At 25.5% G+C, this 21,044-nt stretch overlaps 4 protein-coding genes across 8 annotated transcripts; 2 read left to right on the plus strand and 2 right to left on the minus strand.

Annotated features, from left to right (window-relative positions):
- Positions 1-618: 618 nt before the first annotated feature.
- LOC122858037 (laminin subunit beta-1) lies at positions 619-8,606 on the plus strand. Of its 5 annotated transcripts, none has more exons than XM_044160663.1 (6): positions 619-1,110; positions 1,714-1,851; positions 2,476-2,523; positions 2,665-2,745; positions 3,013-3,238; positions 3,306-8,606. In XM_044160663.1, exons 2-6 carry the CDS (start codon positions 1,785-1,787, stop codon positions 8,302-8,304), a joined length of 5,421 nt encoding a protein of 1,806 aa, XP_044016598.1. In that variant the 5' UTR covers positions 619-1,110; positions 1,714-1,784; the 3' UTR covers positions 8,305-8,606. The 5 variants fall into 5 exon arrangements, with proteins under 5 accessions (XP_044016598.1, XP_044016603.1, XP_044016600.1 ...); XM_044160665.1 differs by lacking the exon at positions 619-1,110 and adding an exon at positions 1,149-1,334; XM_044160666.1 differs by lacking the exon at positions 619-1,110 and adding an exon at positions 1,149-1,330.
- Positions 8,607-10,839: 2,233 nt separating this feature from the next.
- On the plus strand, positions 10,840-14,941 carry LOC122858145 (protein trapped in endoderm-1-like). The gene is made up of 3 exons (XM_044160860.1): positions 10,840-12,293; positions 13,016-13,262; positions 13,597-14,941. The coding sequence occupies exons 1-3, from the start codon at positions 12,173-12,175 to the stop codon at positions 14,249-14,251; spliced, it is 1,023 nt and encodes a 340-aa protein (XP_044016795.1). The 5' UTR covers positions 10,840-12,172; the 3' UTR covers positions 14,252-14,941.
- Positions 14,942-14,988: 47 nt separating this feature from the next.
- LOC122858077 (putative tyrosine-protein kinase Wsck) lies at positions 14,989-17,610 on the minus strand. The gene is made up of 3 exons (XM_044160749.1): positions 17,231-17,610; positions 15,233-17,135; positions 14,989-15,105 (listed from the first exon to the last, which is right to left on the minus strand). Exons 1-3 carry the CDS (start codon positions 17,413-17,415, stop codon positions 15,037-15,039), a joined length of 2,157 nt encoding a protein of 718 aa, XP_044016684.1. The 5' UTR covers positions 17,416-17,610; the 3' UTR covers positions 14,989-15,036.
- Positions 17,611-18,385: 775 nt separating this feature from the next.
- On the minus strand, positions 18,386-20,618 carry LOC122858123 (ribosomal protein S6 kinase beta-1-like). Its single transcript, XM_044160827.1, has 6 exons — positions 20,361-20,618; positions 20,160-20,250; positions 20,057-20,097; positions 18,926-19,958; positions 18,725-18,846; positions 18,386-18,612 (listed from the first exon to the last, which is right to left on the minus strand). Exons 2-6 carry the CDS (start codon positions 20,247-20,249, stop codon positions 18,558-18,560), a joined length of 1,341 nt encoding a protein of 446 aa, XP_044016762.1. The 5' UTR covers position 20,250; positions 20,361-20,618; the 3' UTR covers positions 18,386-18,557.
- Positions 20,619-21,044: the final 426 nt, after the last annotated feature.

The following is a 21,044-nucleotide window of genomic DNA, read 5'->3' on the forward strand; positions in this document are numbered from 1 at the left end:
TAATAGAAAAACTTGGCTTGAACAGGAAGACATTATATTTCGACGAACAAACCAACGAAACACATTATAAAAAAATTTCGAAACTTATAATAGCAACAGCAAATTTAAATTTCCATTATAATTATTTGAAAAAAAAAAAATTCAAATAAACAATTTAATATATAACGCAAATAATAATCTATATATATTATTCTTAATTTTTTTTTTTACTAAAACTAGATAAAAAAATTTTTAAATGAATATATATTCTTAAAAAATAAAAACATCTGGTTTTTAACATCTTTGAAAATTTACTTATGTCATAAAATGATACCCAAAGCTTCCTGGAAAACAACATCTGGACCAAAAATGAAATATAAAAAGAAAAAAAAAAATTCTATATCAAATTTAGATAATATATTATTTAAATTTAATAATTAATAATTTTTTTAATCAAAATTTTTATAAATAAAATTTGTTTTAATTTTATTTGGATACATGAAGCAACAGTACAGCATCTCTCCTTTTCTCTCATCTGCATCTTTTTTAGCTCCTCTTTTTATTTTCATCTTTTCCTTTTTCCTTTTTTTTATTCTCTTTTCTACTTCAGTGAGAGATTTAATCCCTCCCACAGTGTGAGTTAGTCGCTAAAGCAAAAGCAAGCAAAAGCGTCCCCCGCAGTATTCCTCTATTCCCTTAGTAACTCGTGTTGGTAGTTGTCGAGATGCCGGGTATTTCGTCTGTTAATATGCTTTTGATGAAAAAGTGAATACATATATATAATACGCATATATTACATAGAAAAAAAAATTTTTTTTTTTAAATAATATAACAAGAGTAAAGGCCAAAGAGGCGCCTCAATACAGACACCACCAAAAACTCGAAATTTATATCATCGAAAATATACTTGTTGGCTGTAGCAGGCTGTAGTAGAAATTTAATTTTTTTTCTTGAAAAACACACATGTGTTGTGTATATAATACAACTATATATAAAAGCATAACAGTAGTGAGTGCGTGCAGGGAGATTTTATATATATATTATATTTTTTTTCCTGTGAGAAGCTGAAAAAGAGGCTGAGAGTGAGGAGCAGTGACGAGACAACAGAGTGGACTGTCCAGTTGAGTGATGGTGTGTGAGGACAATATTTAATTTTTAAATTAATTTAATTATATTGCATTTATTATTTAATTTTTATACGCGTGCCTATTTTTTTTATATTATACTTGTTGTTCAATTTTAACAATTAAATTATCACGCTTCAAGAGGATTTAGGATTTAGAGATCAAAAAGGATCTATTGTATTGTTGTTATTATATACCGGTGGGATTAATAAATCTTTGGATATTATGTGGGTTTGTAAATAAATAAATAATAGAGCTACATAAATATTTTTTTAATATTTTAAAATAAAAATAAAATTTATTAAATATTGATATTGTTTTTGTTAATTATTTGTTTATTTATTTTTTTTTAATTAGCGTAATTTATTCAGTCAATGTGATGACTATTTTTAAATTTTTTTTAAAAAAAGTGAATTTTGTGCGAGTGGATTAATTTTTGAAAGATAATATCCTGAAACTTCACTTGGTAACTTGATCGATATTTGATACACTGAATTAATATGAATAAAAAAATTTTTAAAATTTATAATTTTTTTTCTCAATTTATAAACGAGTCATCAAATAATGTAAATGATATTTTTATATAGTGTTATTTTTTTTCTTTTTTTAGATATAAATGGATCCAATGTGCTGAATGATTGAATGAAATAAATAAAAACGAAATTTAAATAAAATTTAAAAATGGATATAATTTTTAATCGACAAGTTTCATTTTTTATCTTGTTGATTATTGCTACAATTATTGCAGGTAAATATTATTATAAAAATATAATATTGAGTTTATAAAATTGATAAATAATTGGTCCTGGTGATGATGTATAAAATGACGATTTCATTAACCTACTTTCGAATCATTACCCTCGCGACAAAGAGCGGCATTATCCGGCAATGATTAGATATCACCACGACCCCTGAACTTTGTCTTCCGTCTTAAATTTTTTTGAGACACAAAAATCATCAATGAACCACTTTGCAATCATTGAATAATAAAATTAATTTATTTATAAATATAGAAATTCCAAAGAAAAAAAAAAATTACATTTCTATTTTTTAAATATTTTAAATTATTTAAAATTACAATCGAAAAATTTTTATTTCCATTGACTTGAAAGCTTTTTTTAAATCAATTTTTATGTAAATTAAATTATTTTATTAAGCTAGAATGAAACTTTCATCATATTGTATTAGATTAAACGAGGTGATATGTCAATACCCAGGGCAACAAAAATGTCGTCACAAACATCCGGCAGTATCTGCGATTAGAATTGAGCGAAAAAAAAAAAAAATGTGTGGGAAGAGAAAATATTTAAAAAAAAGACCGTAATTTCTATAAATAATAAATTTAATACTTAAAAATAATTATTAATTACAGTTATTGCTGATGGACAAACGAGGGATCCTGAAAAGTCTCCATTTCGAGGTAAAAAAAAATTACTAAAAATTATTACAAATTGATTTTTTTAATTTATTAATTTAACAACAGTGCTGAGGATATATTGTTTTTTATGTTGTTTTTTAAATTATTTAATGGGTAAAAAATAAAATGACAGGGGTGTTGTAGGATCACTTCAGCGTGGAGACATGCCGCCACCAGAAGCAACTGATTATTACGGCCCGATACAATTTTTTTCAAGGGCCAGAGGTAGCTCATGAAATTGTTAAAAAAAAAAAATCTATTAATATATTTTAATTAATGGTTGAGGTTACAGGGAACGACACGTATTATTTATTATCCTGTTGCACTATAAATATTACTAATAAAAATTATGCAAATAATATAAAACTTGAAAATTAATTTACAACTTTTAACCAGTCAAAAAATAACTTGTCTAATATATTAATTTAATTTTTAATTGTTTATACTAGAAATTAATTGTTAATTGATATTTTTTTTCTTTATTTTATTTAGGTCCACATGGAAAACGTAAACATCCATGTGAACAAAGTTCATGTTACCCAGCAACTGGTAATTTATTAATTGGAAGAAAACATAAATTATCAGCATCATCAACTTGTGGATTAAAAGGACACGAGAGATACTGCATAGTAACACATTTAAAAGATAGAAAAAAATGTTTCTTTTGTCAAGCATCAAATCCATTGAGACAGCATAACATAACAAACATAGTTAATGGGTAAATAAAAATATAAAAAATAGAAAATAAATATATGATTTAAATTAAATATTGTTTATTTGTTTAGACCTCATAAAACTACATGGTGGCAAGCTGAAAATGGAGTTGAAAATGTAACAATAAGATTTGATCTTGAGGCTGAATTTCATTTTACTCATCTGATTATTCGTTTCCAAACATTTCGACCAGCTGCAATGTTGATTGAACGTTCACATGATGGAGGAGAGACATGGCAAGTTTATAGATATTTTGCTCATGATTGTGAAAGATCATTTCCTGGTATATCAACTGAACAACCAAAAAGATTAACTGATGTTATATGTGAATCAAGATATTCAAATGTTGCTCCATCATCTGGTGGTGAAATAATATTTCGTGTATTACCACCAAATCTTCAATCAGTCATTGACAATCCATACTCAGTTGAAGTACAAAATCTCATGAAAATGACAAATATGAGAATTAATTTTACAAAATTACATACACTAGGTGATGATTTGCTAGATGACAGAGCTGAAATACGTGAAAAATATTATTATGCTATTCAAGATGTTACAATAAGAGGTTCATGTTCATGTTATGGTCATGCATCAGCATGTCTTGAGTTACCTGGTGTTGTTAATGAAGAAGAAATGGTACATGGTAGATGTGAATGTACACACAATACAAAAGGTCTCAATTGTGGTCAATGTCAAGATTTATATAATGATGGACCATGGAAACCAGCTGTTGGAAAACAAACAAATGCATGTCGTAAATGTAATTGTAATGAGCATGCATCATCATGTGTATTTAATGAAACAATATATGAAAAATCTGGTAAAGTATCTGGTGGTATTTGTACAAATTGTATGCATAATACAATGGGACATAATTGTGAACAATGTATACCATATTATTATCATGATGAAAGTAAAAATATAACAAATCCAGAAGCATGTATTGAGTGTAATTGTGATCCAAATGGTACATTAGATGATGGTATTTGTGATTCACGTACAAATCCATTAACAGGACAAGAATCTGGACGTTGTCATTGTAAAGCAAATGTTGAAGGACGTAGATGTGATCGTTGTAAAAATGGATACTGGAATTTTGATCCAAATAATCCAGATGGTTGTCAGCCATGTACATGTAATACATATGGTACAATTAATAATCAAGGATGTGATCAAATAACTGGTGAATGTACATGTAAACGTTATGTAACAGCACGTGATTGTAATCAATGTTTACCAGAATATTGGGGTTTATCTGATGATCATGATGGTTGTAAACCATGTGATTGTGATTTAGGTGGTTCATATGAATCAACATGTGATGTTGTTACTGGACAATGTAAATGTAGACCACATCTTGATACAAGAACATGTAAATCACCAGAACAAAGTTATTATACTGGTTCACTTGATTTTTTAATTTACGAAGGTGAATTAGCTAAAGGAACAAGTAATTGTCAAGTTATCATTAGAGAACCATACAGAGATGGTAGAAATAATACATGGACTGGTATGGGTTTTATGAAAGCACCAGAAACATCAACAATTAATTTTTCAATTGATAATATTAAAAAATCAATGTGGTATGATATTATAATACGTTATGAGCCATTACAACCAGGTATATGGCAAAATGTTGAAATAATTATTGAACGTAATGAGCCAATAGATAATAATGGACCATGTGCTGATTGGAGACCAGAGGATGATAGACTATGGATACAGTTACCTGATAATGCTAGAAGTGCTGTTGTTAATCCATCAGTTTGTCTTGAAAATGATAAAACATATAAAATATTGTTGACATTTAGAAGATTTGATGATAATTCAGAAACACCAACAGCATCAATTCTCGTTGATTCAATAATATTAAGACCAAGATACGAAGAAATACCATTCTTTTCTGGTTCTGGTCCTGGTGAATTACGACGTAAAGAATTTGAAAGATATCGTTGTAATGAGTTGTTTAATAGTGTAACAACATATAATCAAGAAAATGAAATATGTGAAAAATATTTAAATAGCATTGGTTCATGGGTATTTGATGGTGCATATTCATGTGATTGTAATCCAACTGGTTCACATAGTTTATTGTGTGAACAATATGGTGGTACATGTTCATGTAAAACAAATGTTGTTGGTAGAAAATGTGATCGTTGTGCACCTGGTACATATGGTTTTGGTCCAAATGGTTGTATTGTATGTGATTGTGATGGTGCTGGTGCACTTGATAAATTATGTGATGCAGAAACAGGTCGTTGTAAATGTCGTCAAAATGCATATGGTAGAACTTGTGGTCAATGTGAGCCTGGTTTTTGGAATTTTCCAAATTGTAAACGTTGTGAATGTAATGGACATGCTGATAATTGTGATTCAAAAACAGGTGCATGTTTATCATGTCGTGATTCAACAACTGGACATAATTGTGATCGTTGTATTGATACATATTATGGTGATCCAAGAATTGGTGTTGATATACCATGTCGTTCATGTCCATGTCCTGGTACAATTGATTCTGGTCATTCATATGCTGATAGTTGTTTACTTGATTCAATAACACATGATGTTATTTGTGAATGTTATGAGGGTTATTCTGGTGCACGTTGTGAAAATTGTGCTGAAAATTATTTTGGTAATCCAGATGATAATAATGGTAATTGTCAACTTTGTAATTGTAATAATAATACTGATATATCAAGAATTGGTAATTGTGATTCACATACTGGACGTTGTTTACAATGTTTATATGATACAGATGGTACAAATTGTCAAATTTGTAAACCTGGATATTATGGTAATGCATTAGAAAAAAATTGTCAAGATTGTATGTGTAATCCACTTGGTACTGATCCATTAGCTGGACCATGTAATAATATTGATGGACAGTGTCCTTGTTTACCACATGTTATTGGTAAACTTTGTGATTCATGTGAAGAAAATCATTGGCGTATTGCTAGTAATCAAGGTTGTGATCCATGTGAGTGTGATCCAATTGGTAGTAAATCAGATAATTGTAATGAATTTGATGGTAAATGTGATTGTCATGAAGGTTTTGGTGGTACTCGTTGTAATGAATGTCAAACTAATTATTGGGGTAATCCAAATATACGTTGTCAACCTTGTGATTGTGATGATATTGGCTCATCAAGTTCACAATGTGATCGTGAAACTGGACGTTGTATTTGTCATCAAGGTATTGGTGGTGAAAAATGTGATCAATGTGATAGAAGTTATATTGGTACAGCACCAAGTTGTACTCCATGTGGTGAATGTTTTGATAATTGGGATTTAACACTTGATGGTTTAAAAAATCATACAAATCAAGTTATTCAAGAAGCGCTGAGAATACAAAAAGTTGGTACAACTGGTGTTTATAGTCAACAATTTGATGCAATGTCACAATCATTGGAACAAGTTAAAGAAATTATTGAAAATACAACAATTAGAAGTCAAGATTTAGATGAAATTAATAATACAGAAGATAAATTATCACAAAATTCAGATAAATTAGCAGAATCACTTGATATTGTTACTAATCAATTGGAAAATGTTAATGTTAGAGTTAGTTTTGGTGATGCTGCTTTAAATACATTAAAAACAAGAAAAAATAATCTTCATGATAATACAACTGCATTAAAAGAAAATGCTTTACGTCTTCAAGAAGCAAATGTACAAGGTGCATTAAATGTTACACATCAAATGGCTGAACAATCAAAGTTAGCTGAAAAAATGGCAAATGAAACTAAAAATGTTTTAGCTGATGCTGAAAGATATCGTAAAAATACTGAAACACTTTTAGCTAAAAATAATGATATTGTTGATGATGAACAAGAAAAAATTAAAAATTCTATTGAAAAATTAAATGAAGATTTGTCTATATTAGAAAAAGAAATACCTGGATTTAATTTAAAAATGTGTGGTGAAAGTGTTACTGATTGTAGTAATGTTTGTGGAGGTGCTGGTTGTGATTTTTGTGGTGGTATATCATGTGAAGCTGGTGCTGTTACAAAAGCTCGTCAAGCACTTGATGTTGCTAAACAACAAACTGAAAAAATTAAAAATTACAAAGATAATGCTGAAAATTTATTGAATAAAATGATTCAGCTAAAACAAGATGCCACAACAGCTCGTTCAAATGCACAAGATGCATTTAATTTTGCTCAAGATGTACAAAATAAATCAGATAAAATTATTAAAACAGCTGATGATTTGACTGATAAAGTTAAAAGTTTTCTTGAAGAAGATCAAGCAACACCAGCAATGATACGTTACAAAGCTGAATCAGTACTAAATAAAAATATTCATCTTAAACCAGATGAGATAAGTGCTTTAGCTGAAGAAATTGGTAGTATTGTTGTTTCATTAACAGATTCTGATAAAATTTTATCTGACACATCAGCAGATTTAAAAATGGCTAATAATTTAGAAGAAAATGCAAATCGTGCCAAAGAATTAGCTCTTGATAAACAAGCACAAGTTGAAAAAGTTGTAAGTATACTTAATGAAACACAATTAGCACAAATAAAAGCTACAATTTCAGTTGAAAATGCAAAAAAAGATATTGCATTATCAGAATCTGATCTTGATGATATTAATAAAATAACAAATCAAGCACAAATGAAAGCTGGTAATACAACAATTGCTGTTGAATCATTAGAAGCAAGATTAAAACAATTACAAACACAATCTGGAAGAAATAATTTTCTATTAAATGAACAAATTAAAAAAGAACTATCAACATTAGCTGATGAAGCACAAAAAATTAAAGATAAATCAGAAAAATTAGGTACTGAATATAAGACAGCAAGTGATACATTAAATGATCGTGTTAATAAAAGTAAAGGTGTCATTGAAAGAGCCAAAAATTTACTTCAACGTGCATCAGAACTAACTGCTGATACAAGTACTAAATTTAAAGATTTAGAAGGCATGGAAAGTGTCTACAGCGATAATGATAGACTCTTGAATTCTTTGATGACTACTGTTGATGGATTGAACGATCAAATGGTCAAGTATTTAGCTGATATTGAAGAAAAATCCCAAAGATATAGACGTTGCTCAGCATAATTATTTTAAATGTATTTTTTTTTTTATTTTTTTTTTCTTCACTTGAGGCACCGACCAAAGCATGTGCCATATTTAGGCGAGTCAAACTCATCTTTTCTTTATACGATTTTTATAAATATAAATATATTTCATTATTATCTTTAAAGGATATAAAAAATTTAACAATTAAGAAAAATATTAAATTTATTTTATGCACTATCATACATTTAGAAATATATATATTTTTTTTTTTTTAAAGTTAAAACGGTTGCCTCTTGTCAATTACCAAATTTTTGAATTTTAAAAATCAACGTACTTTTAAATTACCTAAAAAAAAAAATCATTAAAAATGTGTTCACCGTCTGTACATACTTTAAAAAAAAAAAAAAAACGAAATCTTTTTTATATCTTAGACAAAAAAAAAGAGAGTTTATATAAAATAATAATATTATAAAATAAATATAATTAACAAATGTATTTTACATAAAATAACGAGTGGCTAGATTTTTGAAAATTTTTTTACTTTTAATTTTCATTATTTAGAAGATATAATAAGCCTTAATTATTATTCAAATGAAATCATTTAAAATGAATTTATACGATTAAAATAATGAAAAAAAAAATTTTTTTAAGTACTTGTAAAGTATAAGAATTTAGTAACTCATAATGTGCCTATATATTTGTCATTTAAAATAAAAAAATCTTTTTTTTTTTTAATTATAATATAAGAAAACTAAATAAAAAATAATAACAAAAAAAAAAGAAAAAAAAAACAATGCTAAGGCCAAAATGTATATGAAAAATAAATAAAGTTAAAATAAAATTGATGATTTATTATTTGATATAATTGTTTAAAAAATATAAATAAATAAAAGCTACAAAAATAAAATTCTAAACATTTAAAAATTGAAAACCCTGAGAAACAAGATAATGAAAAAAAATTTGTTTTCTTGTATAAATAAATTATTAAACTTAAATATTAATTAATTTTGCAGATTAAAAAATTATTTCAATGTTAAATAAAACAAATAGAGGGAATTTTTTTTCTTTAAAAATAGTATCTCAAACCGGATGTGGATTATAAAATGATAATAACAAATTATAAAGAAACTTGAATATTTTATTTGATAATTTTTTTATTGTTAATTTGCTTGAGAATATCATTAATTATTATCTATCTCGATTTGTACATGTCGTTTTTTTTTTATTGATAATACAACAAGAAAAATCAACAAGAATTTCCCAGAAACATAATGAATATATATTTTTATTTATCAACATTAAAAAAATTCAAATATATTCAAGAGTCGTTGAGGATAATTTATAGAAGGCAATCTTAGTGAATAGACTTGACTGTTAAATTCAAATCGAGTAGCACGAAGGGTCGTACTGCACACACAATGAGTTCGTTCATTCAACATCAGCCAATATACTTTTTTATGTTTTTTTTTTTTTTTCTTGTCAGTCAACTTGAAAACGATTAGTAACAAAAGACATTCAAACAATTAAATTATTTAAACGACTTTAAACTTGATCTGCTTTTTAAATAGAAAAAAAAAAAAACATTTTGAAAATTTAAATTTAAAATAGAATAAATAAATAAACACAATATAATTTTTTTCGAATTTTAAAATTAAAATGTAGTCAATATTATTGGGATATAAAATTTTTATGATCAACTTCTGTTGAAATATTATTGTGTTGTTCAATTTATACTTAAAATAAATAAATAAACAAATAAACTGATAAAAATAAAATTGTTTTTTTTGTGTGTGAACAGTAATTAATCTTATCTTCTAGATGTCTAGATGTCTAGATGTTGCTTATATTTTTGTCACTAGTCTACAATTATTTCTACTAAAAAGACTGAAAAGACTGAAGCTTAGAAAAAATTTTCCATCTACACATATATTTTAATTCAATCAAATTTCATAATTATAATTAAAAATTCATAAAAAATGTCAAAATTATTTTTTCTTATCTTTGTAATATTTGTTTTAATAAATTTAACAATTTCAAAACCACATTGTCAACCAAAAAATGCAGAGGTAATTAAATTTATGCTCTAAAATAATTATTAATAATTACAATAATTTAATAATCATTTTTTTTTCTTATTTTTAGTGTCATCGTATTCGATGCTGTTCGACATTTGTTTGCATGCCTGTATATTCAAGCTCAAAACCAATTTGTAGGGTTCAATTTTTAAAAAGTTGGGGTTAAAAAATTAAGAAAAAAAAACAACCTATAAAATATATAAATAATTTCTATTAAAAAAATAAATATATTATTCAATAATTGTTAATGATTTCATCATCATCAACATCATTTAATATAAACAATTATTTTTGCATTATTCTAAAATTTTCAAATTAATTTAAAAAACAAATAAAATTATAAAAAATAAATTTTTAATTACTGCAGCTGTCAGGAAACAAGTTGAATAAGTCATTATATGTTTTTTTTCTCAAAGCTTTTTTTCTCTCCTTTGAAATATCAGTAAAAAAAGGTGTGCGCATTGTAATTCCCCCAAAACTTGTAGGTCATACAGAGAAGCTTAAAAGATACATAATACATTTGAGTGACGATATTTAGTTTTTTTGGCTTTGTATATTTTTTTGCTCAATGGTAAAAACAGGGTGGTTTATATTAATAATAAGAGTGAGAGAGAAATTTTAAATTGTAGAAAAAAAAATTACAAGTAAGGGTGTGCAAAGAAACACAGCTGTTGCATTTCGTGGATAACAGATTATACCACCAGGTATCTTTCTATCTCTTTTATTTTTTTTTATTTTTTATTTGTTGTGCTCAAAGAATATTCACCGAACCGCAGCCGTTTACCTTCTCAAATGCAACGAAACAGAACACAGTACAGAACGTTTCTATCGTTGAGCATGTCAGGACGTGTTTCTAAACTCCGTCAAATAATTGTCTATCGCATGAATCATCAAGTGAAAAATATATAACAATTAATAATAATTAAAAACTGCATGAATTTTATTTAAAAAAATAAATTCAACAAGTGTTTAAATATTTAAATAAATAATTTATATTTATTAAAATTTTACTATAAAGATTAACGGATTTATAAAAAGTTTATTAAAAATATTAGTGGTGTTTTTATTTATTTAAATTAAAAATCTGTAACTTGTATTGAAGATTAAATACCAAGAATATTAAACTTGATAATATAAATTTTATTAAGACAGTAAGCTAATTTAAGTGCCAAGAAAAAATAAGTTAAAAAAGTAAAAGATAACAAGTGTATATAATATTTTAGTTAAAAAGACCAGACGTTGAACTTTTTACTTTTTTTTTTTTTTTTTTGTTAGAAATCTTTTAGTAAAATCAAGCAAGTATCCCATCATCATCATCATCAAGTTGGTTTTATTTTCAAGTGGTCTGTGTGCACACGCTGATGTATATTATTTAAATACGTCAGTGTACGTCAGTTGATGTTCCATTCATTTCTCATATCATAAACGATAATTTATTTGAAAAAAAGTACTAAAATAAACATCAATAATCATCAATATAAAACTATTTTAAAATCAAGTGTAGAATTAATCATTTTATCTCAACGTCATAAAGTCTTTTGCGTCTTTTTTTTTATTTTTTCTCTATTATTGATTTATTTAAAAAAGTGCAAGTGATAAATGTTTTAAGTGCGTCTTATGTTTTTATCACATCACGAACGAATGAGCAATAAGATTAATTTACATTTTCCAAAGTCGAGTTTTAAAATAAAAAGGGAAAATATATATTACATTGAGAATACATTGTGATTCATTTAACAACGATACACGTGTTTGTGATAAATTGAATAATAAAAAAAATCAATCATTTAATTTTTAGTAATGCTAAATTAAATATTTTTATTATATTAACAATGAATCACTCAATTTTCGATGGTCTCAATCATGAGGATGCACATGAAAAAGCATTTCCAAGATCAATTACAATTGTTGCTGCTATTTGTGCAATTGTTTTCAGTATTGTTGGTGTTATTGGTAAGATTAAAACATGTATATAATTTATTTATATTTTAAAATTATTCAAATGATAAATTTATCTTATTCATTTGATTTATATATACAATTGATAAATTCAATTTTAATTTAATACATTTATTATTTTGCTTTGATTAATGAAAGTGCGTTGATTATTTTATAAATTAATCAAGCTTATTTTATATTTTTATTCGGCACGAGTCATCAAATTTCATAACAATATAAAAACAATAAAAATAAAATACTATTGTCACGTTCATCACCCTGTGTTGTCAGTCAAATTATGCCAATTAAGTGTTGAATTATGAAGCTCAATAAATTAAAATACTGACCACCAGTTGAGTGTTAATTATATGATTATTTCATTCAATTTATCATAACGATATTCTTGAAGAAACTACACAAAATTAAATTGACATTATTTTATTTTTTTTCGACCCTTAAAGAGTCTTAATTTTTTATAATTATTTTTTTTTTTTTCATATAAATTAGGATTAACCTTTGGCCAAAATGTCAGAGTACAATTAATAATCGACCCTTAGCAGTTGTCTTTTTTTTTTTTAATTTTTCTTAACGATCTCTATCATTTACATCCAGTTGTTCTTTTTAATCTTATTCTTCTTTGTTTTTCTGTTTATAATCTTTGTATTTTAATACATGTTATATTATCTTAAAAAAATAATACATTTGTTGATTTAATTTTTTTCTTTTTTATTTACCAGGAAATTTAGTAACTGTAGTTGCTCTTTTGAGATATAAAAAACTACGAAGACAAGCAACAACAGCATTTGTCATCAGTCTAAGCATATCTGATTTGATATTTTCAGCAGTTAATTTACCACTAACAGCAAGTCGTTATTTAAATGAAGCATGGGTACTTGGTGATTCTTTGTGCAAAATATTTCCAGTATTTTTTTATGGAAATGTTGCTGTTTCATTGCTGAGTATGGTTGCCATAACTATCAACAGGTATTAATTATTAATAAATATATTTAATATTAATATTATATAATCTTTTTTTATTTTAATTAATATTATCATGAGTCAGATGTAGTCTTTCGTAATTTATATATAAATATTTTTTTTTATACTTTAAGGCGGTCCCATTTGACTCACATATGAAAGCAATTAATAAGCTTCAAAGAAGTCTGGAATATAATTTTTATTTTTTCATTTGCAATATGTTTTATTATTATGTTAATTTTTCTTTTTTTTTTCTTTCTTTTTCTAAAAAATGTACATGATAAATGTTAATGAGAATGAAGAAATAATTCAAGTTTGTTTGTTTATTTTTTTTGTTTAGATATGTGCTGATATCAAGATCAGATATTTATCCAAGACTCTACACATCTCGTGGTATAACAATGATGCTGATAGGAATATGGGTGATAAGTTTTTCATTATTATTACCACCATTAACTGAAGTATGGGGAAGACTTGGTTTTGATGAAAAAACATTTTCATGTACAATATTACGTAAAAATGATAAATCACCTAAAAAAATGTTATTTTTAATTGGTTTTTTTTTACCATGTATTGTTATTATAATATCATATTTATGTATTTATTGGAAAGTAAGATCTAGTCGTAAAAATTTAGAAGCACATACTGGACAAAAACAAAATAATGGTTTTCATAAAAGAGAAGATTCAAGACTAACTAAATTAATGTTAACAATATTTTTATGTTTTTTATTATGTTTTTTACCATTGTCACTTGTTAATATTGTTGATGATAAAATAAGAGTACCAATATTACATGTTATTGCTTCAATTTTAGCATGGGCATCTGCTGTTATTAATCCATTTATTTATGCTGGTACAAATAGATTATACAGAGATGCATATAGACAAGTACTTTGTCCATTATCATCATTAAATAAAAAAACAAGAATTCCAAATGGTAATAAACCAACATGTTCACATTCCTCAAAAATATCTTCACCACAAAATACGTAAAAAAAATACAAACTAAAATTACGTACAATTAAATTAAGTTAAATTTACTTTTTGCATTGATTTTTTTATTATTATTGTTTTTTTTTCTAATAACATTGTATCATTTTTTTTCATTGTAATTAATTTTATATTAATAATAAATAATAATAGCCATCAGTATTAAGACATGTGTAAAATAAAAAACTAACTGTTAAACTTTTTTTACTAAAAACAAAAATTCGAATATTGATAGAAATTAAAAAAAAATTAGTATTAATATTTCGAAATAATATTAATTACTACTGATAAAATAAATTTATATTTCTTTTTGTAATTTTTATTATTATTATTGCCATATAGTGCGTAAAAAAATTGAATACACATAATAATTGATTTTTTTTTTTAAGTTGATATTTCATATAAAATACAATTAATATTTACTTAAATTCTAATCGTAAAATACTATGATATTTTATTGATATTTTGTGTATAGAAAATATATAAAAAAAAAAAAAATAATAAACTTATAACAAAATTGAGATCAATTATAATAAATAAATTAAGTATATTTTTTCATGGACGGACGTGTTGAGTAGTCTTGAGTATATTGATTGTCAAAATTAATAAAACAATATAAAAAAGCTAAATAAAAACAATCATTTTAAAAATTTATATAAAGTAAAATTGCAGGTAAATAAAAAATAAAAAAAAGTGCATGATATTTAAAATAAAATGCGTTTTAAAAAAAGTAATATGATATATAGTGAAGAAAGCTTACAACTTAAGTTTCAAATGTCAAACGAGTTTTAGTTTAATTCCAGTTCAGCCAAGTATGGCTCGGTAATGGCAGTGATGGGTACCAGACTCAGTGTATCCTAGAATAATAAAAAAAAAAAAAAACAACATATAAAATAAGTAAATTATTGCCAAATCCAAATCCTAAATATTTTTGTAGCACACACGTTTAATGAGGCTCAAGACTTTGATCAAAATAAAACTTACCAATCTAGATAATTCATCAAAACCAGGACGTTCATCGTAATTATCTTGCCAACAAGATAACAATACTTCATATAAAGGATCAGTCATATCCCTCAATTGTGGTAATCTGATATGTTTTTCAACAACAGCTTCTTCAACATCAGTTTCATCATTTAAATCAGCATATGGTGTACCTCCCATACTCATCATTTCCCAAATAACAACACCAAATGACCAAACAACACCTGGTATATGTTTTTTATGTCCAAAACGTTCTGGTGCTGTCCATCTTGCTAATTTAACATCTTCAATTGCATATTTACCAATACCATAACCCATTATTTTTGGTATAAAATCATCAGTTAAACCAATACTTCTTGCACATAAATGTGAATGAATAATTTTATGTGATTCAAGATAAGATAAACCCATTGCAATTGATGAACCAATTGGTAATATTTTTTCAGTTGGAAAATTTTCACCAGATCTTGCTCCTAATAATTTATTTTTTAATGTATATGGTGGTGATTCAAATACAATATAAAGTGTATTTGGTGTTTCACAATTACCAATAAAACTTGATATAAATTTCATTGTTCCAGCTTTTATACAAATATCTAATTCTCTTAACATATTTTTTTTTTCTGATGCTCTCATTGATTGATCAGATATACAATGTATTATTGATTGTGATAATTTACCATTTTTATCTTGTACAGTACCCATATGTATACTTCCAAAACGTCCACGTTTAATAGCCATTTGTTCAACATTTAAAAAATTTTTAGGTATACTCCATACTTTTGTTTTTAAATCTTGATAATGATTTGGTCTTTCTGGTATGTCTTCTGGTATATATGCAACATTATCAACTTCATAAATTGGTCCTTGTAATGTTAATTCTTGATGTTCTGGTAACTTTGTTATACGTTTTTGTTCATGACGATAACGCATAAAAAAATAAACAACAACTGATACCAATAATAAACCACCTAATATTACAATTGCAATTGTTAATATTATTTTTGTTGATTGTTTATTTGTATTATGAAAATTTTTATTAATATAAGCATTACCATTATTATTTGAATATGAATATTGTATTTCATCATGATTTTTTGATACAAGTACCATACCAATTTGTGGATTATCAAATGGTTTTTTTAATGGTGCATTATAATAATTACCAATTTTTTCACCATCACCAACGATAAATTTTTTATTATATTTATCAAAATCTTCAGCTGGTATTTCAGCAGTAATATAATATGGTAAATAATCTCTTTTAGCAATATTATAATTAACATATGAAAATGAATGATTTATTGGTGGTATTGTACCAGGATAAACAACAACAATTTGATATGATGTAAGTGGTCCATTTTGATTGATACCTTTTTGTAATTCAACAGTTATTGTTGTATCAGTTCTATCAATGATTTTTGGTGTTTGTGGTATATCTGGTGGTCCAATTAATGTCCATGCTGTTATATTAGCTGGATCACTTTCACCTTTTTCATTTGTTGCTGTTATTGAAATGTTATATTTTGTTCCTGGTTGTAAATTTGTTAATACAGTATTTTCAGATGAACCACCTTGTACTTGACTTACTGTTGGAAATAATGGATATGATGCATATGTTTTAACTGCAACAACATGTAGTGTATATGATGTTACATTTCCATTTAGCATATCTGGTGGTTGCCAGCTTACATTTAATGATTTTTGTTGGCTTTTAGTTACTTTTAATTGTCTTGGTGGACTTGGACCTAATTGTCCAGTTTTATAAACACTCATTGAATCTTGTGAACCACATAATTCTAAGGCATCAATTATACAAGGCATTGTACAATTATTTGAAGGCTCATGTTGTCTGTATTTATTTATGCAATAACATTGTTGTCCTCCCATTAAACCAGAGTACCTAGAAAATTATTAAATTCATTTATTTTATTGCTATATTTAACTAGGTCAGTTGTAAACAAAACTATTTATCAGATGACAATTTTATCAACTTACATAAAGTAACGTTTTCGACACTCTGTTTTACAATCAGGTGGTGCACTGGCAGTATGATATCCCATTGTTGCTGATTCAATATCTTCTGGTAAAACTTTAAAACATCCAAGATAATCTTCATCTTGTTGTTGAGCTAAAGCCAAACTTGAGAATAATAACAAAATAATTATGTTAATTTTTAACATTTTTAGCTTGGCATTAAACTGTTAATAAAAAATTATCAAACATTGCAATTTATTTGTTGCACAACATTTATACAACTATTAGAATGTAAAGAAAATGAAAAAAAAAAAAAGTACAAGGGTGCGGTTGTATTGTTAGTTATTTGTTTACAAGCAGAGATTGTTTATGATTTTCGATTATACATTCATATGATTCATTGTTGAGTGTGTGTAAGTGTGTCAGCAGCCATCTTTAAAGAGCAATCAAATTAAAACGCGCTAAAGTTTTAAAATTTATTAATAAAATATTGATATTTCATTGTTTATTTATTATTTAATTTATTTATCATTTTAAAGAGCTGTATCTTTTTGTTTTCAATAAATTTCTAATGATTTTTCAGTTCAAAAATTTAAAATTAACAATGATTTTTGTATTTGTTCATCATGTCCACCATCAGAATATTCTCCAGCTAAAAATCTACAAAATAATTCAACACTTGCACCATATTCTACTGATAATTTTACCTGTCAACTCCAAAAAAATCACCGGGTTTTAATTGGCCAAGATCAACAAGACTGATAGTATATTTTTTAATTTAAAGATTTTCATTAGAAACAAGCAATTAAAATTTTTTTTTTATTCGTTTTTATTAATGAATGTACAAATTCAAATACAAATTCGATAAATCTATCATAAAATTATAATATATTCTTGCATCATCTCGACGAAGCAAAAAAAAATTGATTATTTCGATGTTATTATCAACACAAGAAATAATATCATTAATTTGTCATTTTTTGGATTGAAAAAAAATCCATATATCAATATAATACAATTATTTCAATTATTTTTTCATTATCAGAAAAGTAATTGAAACAAAAAATTAGCTAAATTAATCTGTCGAGTCAGCAAGATAAATTTCTATTTGATTTGTTTTTTTTTTTTTAAGTTGTATGATTATTTATAAATATATGTATAAAAAAATTGTAATAGGCACGATTAATATTTATATAATATCCCTGAGATCAAAAAAAATTTCTGGCAGCTCGACAGATTGAACTGGAAGAAAAAAACAAAAAAAAAAAAGTAATAATAATTCTAAATGATTATTATAATAATTGTCTAGGAAAAAAAAATAATGAAACAAAAAAAAAAGAACTTATAATTAAGTCAAGTCTATCATTTCAGCATCTCCTAAGTCATTTTCTTCACTTTCAATTCTGAAATGAAAACAATATAAAATAAAATAACAAATGGTTGTTTAAAAAAATAATTTAATATTCCAAATAAAAAAAAAAAAATGATTATTTATAAAATTTATTTAATAAATACCTAAAGTAATTATTATTTCTTGATGAAAAATCAGTTCGCGTTCTTGCTTTGACAATATGTACATCAGATTGCATTTCTTCCATGCATTCTTCCAAGACACTTGGTGCTACATAAGTAAATCCCTGATGACAAAATAAACACAACAATTAATTTCGAATGCTATTAATGCTATCAATAAAAATTAAATAAACAAAAACAAACTTGAAAAATTCTATTAGCTGATTCACTGAGTGCATGCTCAGGTGGTGAATCAATTGGTGCAACATTTGTAAATTGTTTATCAAATTGTGATACATCATCAGCACTTGATAGTCTTGGTATAAATGGTGGTTGCAATTTACGTGATTCAACATCATCCCAATTAAGATGTTTAAAAAATCTATGTTTTTTAATTTTTTCAGAACCAGATGGTCCAGAACCAAGTCGATGTGGTACAAATCTTTTTAATAATTTTCTCAATAAATCTTTTGAATCTGGTGTTAAATATGGTGGTAGTATTAATTTATGTGAAAGTATTTTTTCAATAGTCAATTTACGATTATCATCAGTAAATGGTGGTGAACCAGTTAACATATCATACATAAGTATACCAAGACTCCACCAATCAACTGGTTTACCATGTCCTTTTTTAAGTAATATTTCTGGTGCCATATATTCAATTGTACCACAAAATGTATGTGTTACACTTCCCTCAGTAAAATTTTCTTTACATAAACCAAAATCAGTTAGTTTAATATGTCCATTAATATCAAGTAATACATTTTCTGGTTTTAAATCACGATATATTATACCATGACGATGTAAATGTTCAAGTGCTATTATTATTTCAGATAAATAAAAACATGCTGTATCATCAAGAAACATTCCTTCATTATTTAAATGACGAAATAATTCACCACCACACATATATTCTAATATTAAATATAATTTGTTACCAGTTTGAAATGCATACACTAAATCAACAATAAATGGATGTTTAACAGCTTCTAATATGTTTCTTTCTGTTTTTGTATGATCAGTATCTTTACGATTTTTTAATATTGATGATTTACGTAATACTTTCATAGCAAATAATTCACCTTTATCAATACCAGTACGTTTACGTACTTGAAATACTTTTCCATATCCACCTTTACCAATTACTTTACAAAGTTCAAAATCTTGTGGTCCAGTTCGTTCTCTACCATGACCAACATTTTGTTCAGATATCAATAGTTTTTCAACAATTCTATTACTAAAAAAAAAACAACCAATTAATATCAATGGTTAAATGGATTATAACTATTGTTAATATTAATTTATAAATAATTTTTTGTTGAATATAAAACTTACTCATTAATTTCGTTGTAACTTGATCCAGTGTCATAGTCATCCTGAGTGAAAAAATAAATACAATAAATAAAAATATAAATAAGCAAACTTGGCGTTTATTTACCTCAGTTAAATCAATAATTTCATCATCATCATCCTCACTTGAGTTTTCCTTGTGAGCAATGTCTAGCTCAATGTCAAATATACCAGCCATTCTGTAAAATTATTTTTCATATTTTTCATAATAATATTGTTGATTAGTCAATAACTACAACAAATATTTTTTTATATATTTTAAGGTTATTATCAATATTATGTTGCTTACATTGTATTTTGGAGCCTCGTGTTTCAGTTGGAATTTTAGGAATGATGATTATGATGATAACAACATTAGATCTAATTATTTTTTTTCATTATAAATATACTATTGTTAATGTATATTGTTGGCTAATATTTATTCAATAATATTAATAATGATGACTTTAAAAATCAACTGTTACAAATTATAACAAATTATTAGAAAAATTAATAATATGTTTATAAACAATGTTTTACATACCAAAATACCAATGGAGTTGATTGCAATTTTTTTTTTTTTTCTTTCTCTCTCTTAATTCTCGTCCTTGTCTTGAAGCCATGTTTAAAAATTTATTGGCCAATCACAAGCGAGAATCAAAGCGCACCGGGATAATTCAAATTTTAAAATTTATTGATTAGAATTTTTTTATTTAAAAAATTTATATTTTAATTAATTTCTTAATATTTTTTTTTCTTTAAACAATAAAAAGGCTATTTTATTGAAATACAAAATTTTAATATTTTTTTTTTTTATTGTTGTTTGATGTTATCAGTGTATTTTAAATTATAAAATAAATTAATATTAATTACATAAATATACAAGGAAAAGAAAAAATTGACATAATAAAAAAAAATGCGTGACGAAAAGTTGTAGGTGCATGAAATAAAATATATATTAAAAAAAAAAAAACAAAAAAAATAAATTCATAAG

The sequence above is a fragment of the Aphidius gifuensis genome, linkage group LG5 (assembly GCF_014905175.1).
Source record: "Aphidius gifuensis isolate YNYX2018 linkage group LG5, ASM1490517v1, whole genome shotgun sequence".
In the NCBI taxonomy this organism is placed as follows: Eukaryota; Metazoa; Arthropoda; class Insecta; order Hymenoptera; family Braconidae; genus Aphidius; species Aphidius gifuensis.

What these genes read in the sequence shown, in the direction of transcription:
- LOC122858077 (XM_044160749.1), bottom strand. Translation starts at nt 17,415, where the DNA reads ATGTTAAAAATTAACATAATTATTTTGTTATTATTCTCAAGTTTGGCT. An exon ending in TGTCGAAAACGTTACTTTAT is followed by an intron (nt 17,136 to 17,230) that starts GTAAGTTGATAA and finishes ATAATTTTCTAG; the next exon opens with GTACTCTGGTTTAATGGGAG. An exon ending in TTGATGAATTATCTAGATTG is followed by an intron (nt 15,106 to 15,232) that starts GTAAGTTTTATT and finishes TTATTATTCTAG; the next exon opens with GATACACTGAGTCTGGTACC.
- LOC122858123 (XM_044160827.1), bottom strand. Translation starts at nt 20,249, where the DNA reads ATGGCTGGTATATTTGACATTGAGCTAGACATTGCTCACAAGGAAAAC. An exon ending in AAATTATTGATTTAACTGAG is followed by an intron (nt 20,098 to 20,159) that starts GTAAATAAACGC and finishes TTTTTCACTCAG; the next exon opens with GATGACTATGACACTGGATC. An exon ending in AGAAATAATAATTACTTTAG is followed by an intron (nt 18,613 to 18,724) that starts GTATTTATTAAA and finishes TTTTCATTTCAG; the next exon opens with AATTGAAAGTGAAGAAAATG.
- LOC122858037 (XM_044160663.1), top strand. Translation starts at nt 1,785, where the DNA reads ATGGATATAATTTTTAATCGACAAGTTTCATTTTTTATCTTGTTGATT. An exon ending in TATTGCTACAATTATTGCAG is followed by an intron (nt 1,852 to 2,475) that starts GTAAATATTATT and finishes TATTAATTACAG; the next exon opens with TTATTGCTGATGGACAAACG. An exon ending in TGAAAAGTCTCCATTTCGAG is followed by an intron (nt 2,524 to 2,664) that starts GTAAAAAAAAAT and finishes GGGGTGTTGTAG; the next exon opens with GATCACTTCAGCGTGGAGAC.
- LOC122858145 (XM_044160860.1), top strand. Translation starts at nt 12,173, where the DNA reads ATGAATCACTCAATTTTCGATGGTCTCAATCATGAGGATGCACATGAA. An exon ending in CAGTATTGTTGGTGTTATTG is followed by an intron (nt 12,294 to 13,015) that starts GTAAGATTAAAA and finishes TTTATTTACCAG; the next exon opens with GAAATTTAGTAACTGTAGTT. An exon ending in GTTGCCATAACTATCAACAG is followed by an intron (nt 13,263 to 13,596) that starts GTATTAATTATT and finishes TTTTTTGTTTAG; the next exon opens with ATATGTGCTGATATCAAGAT.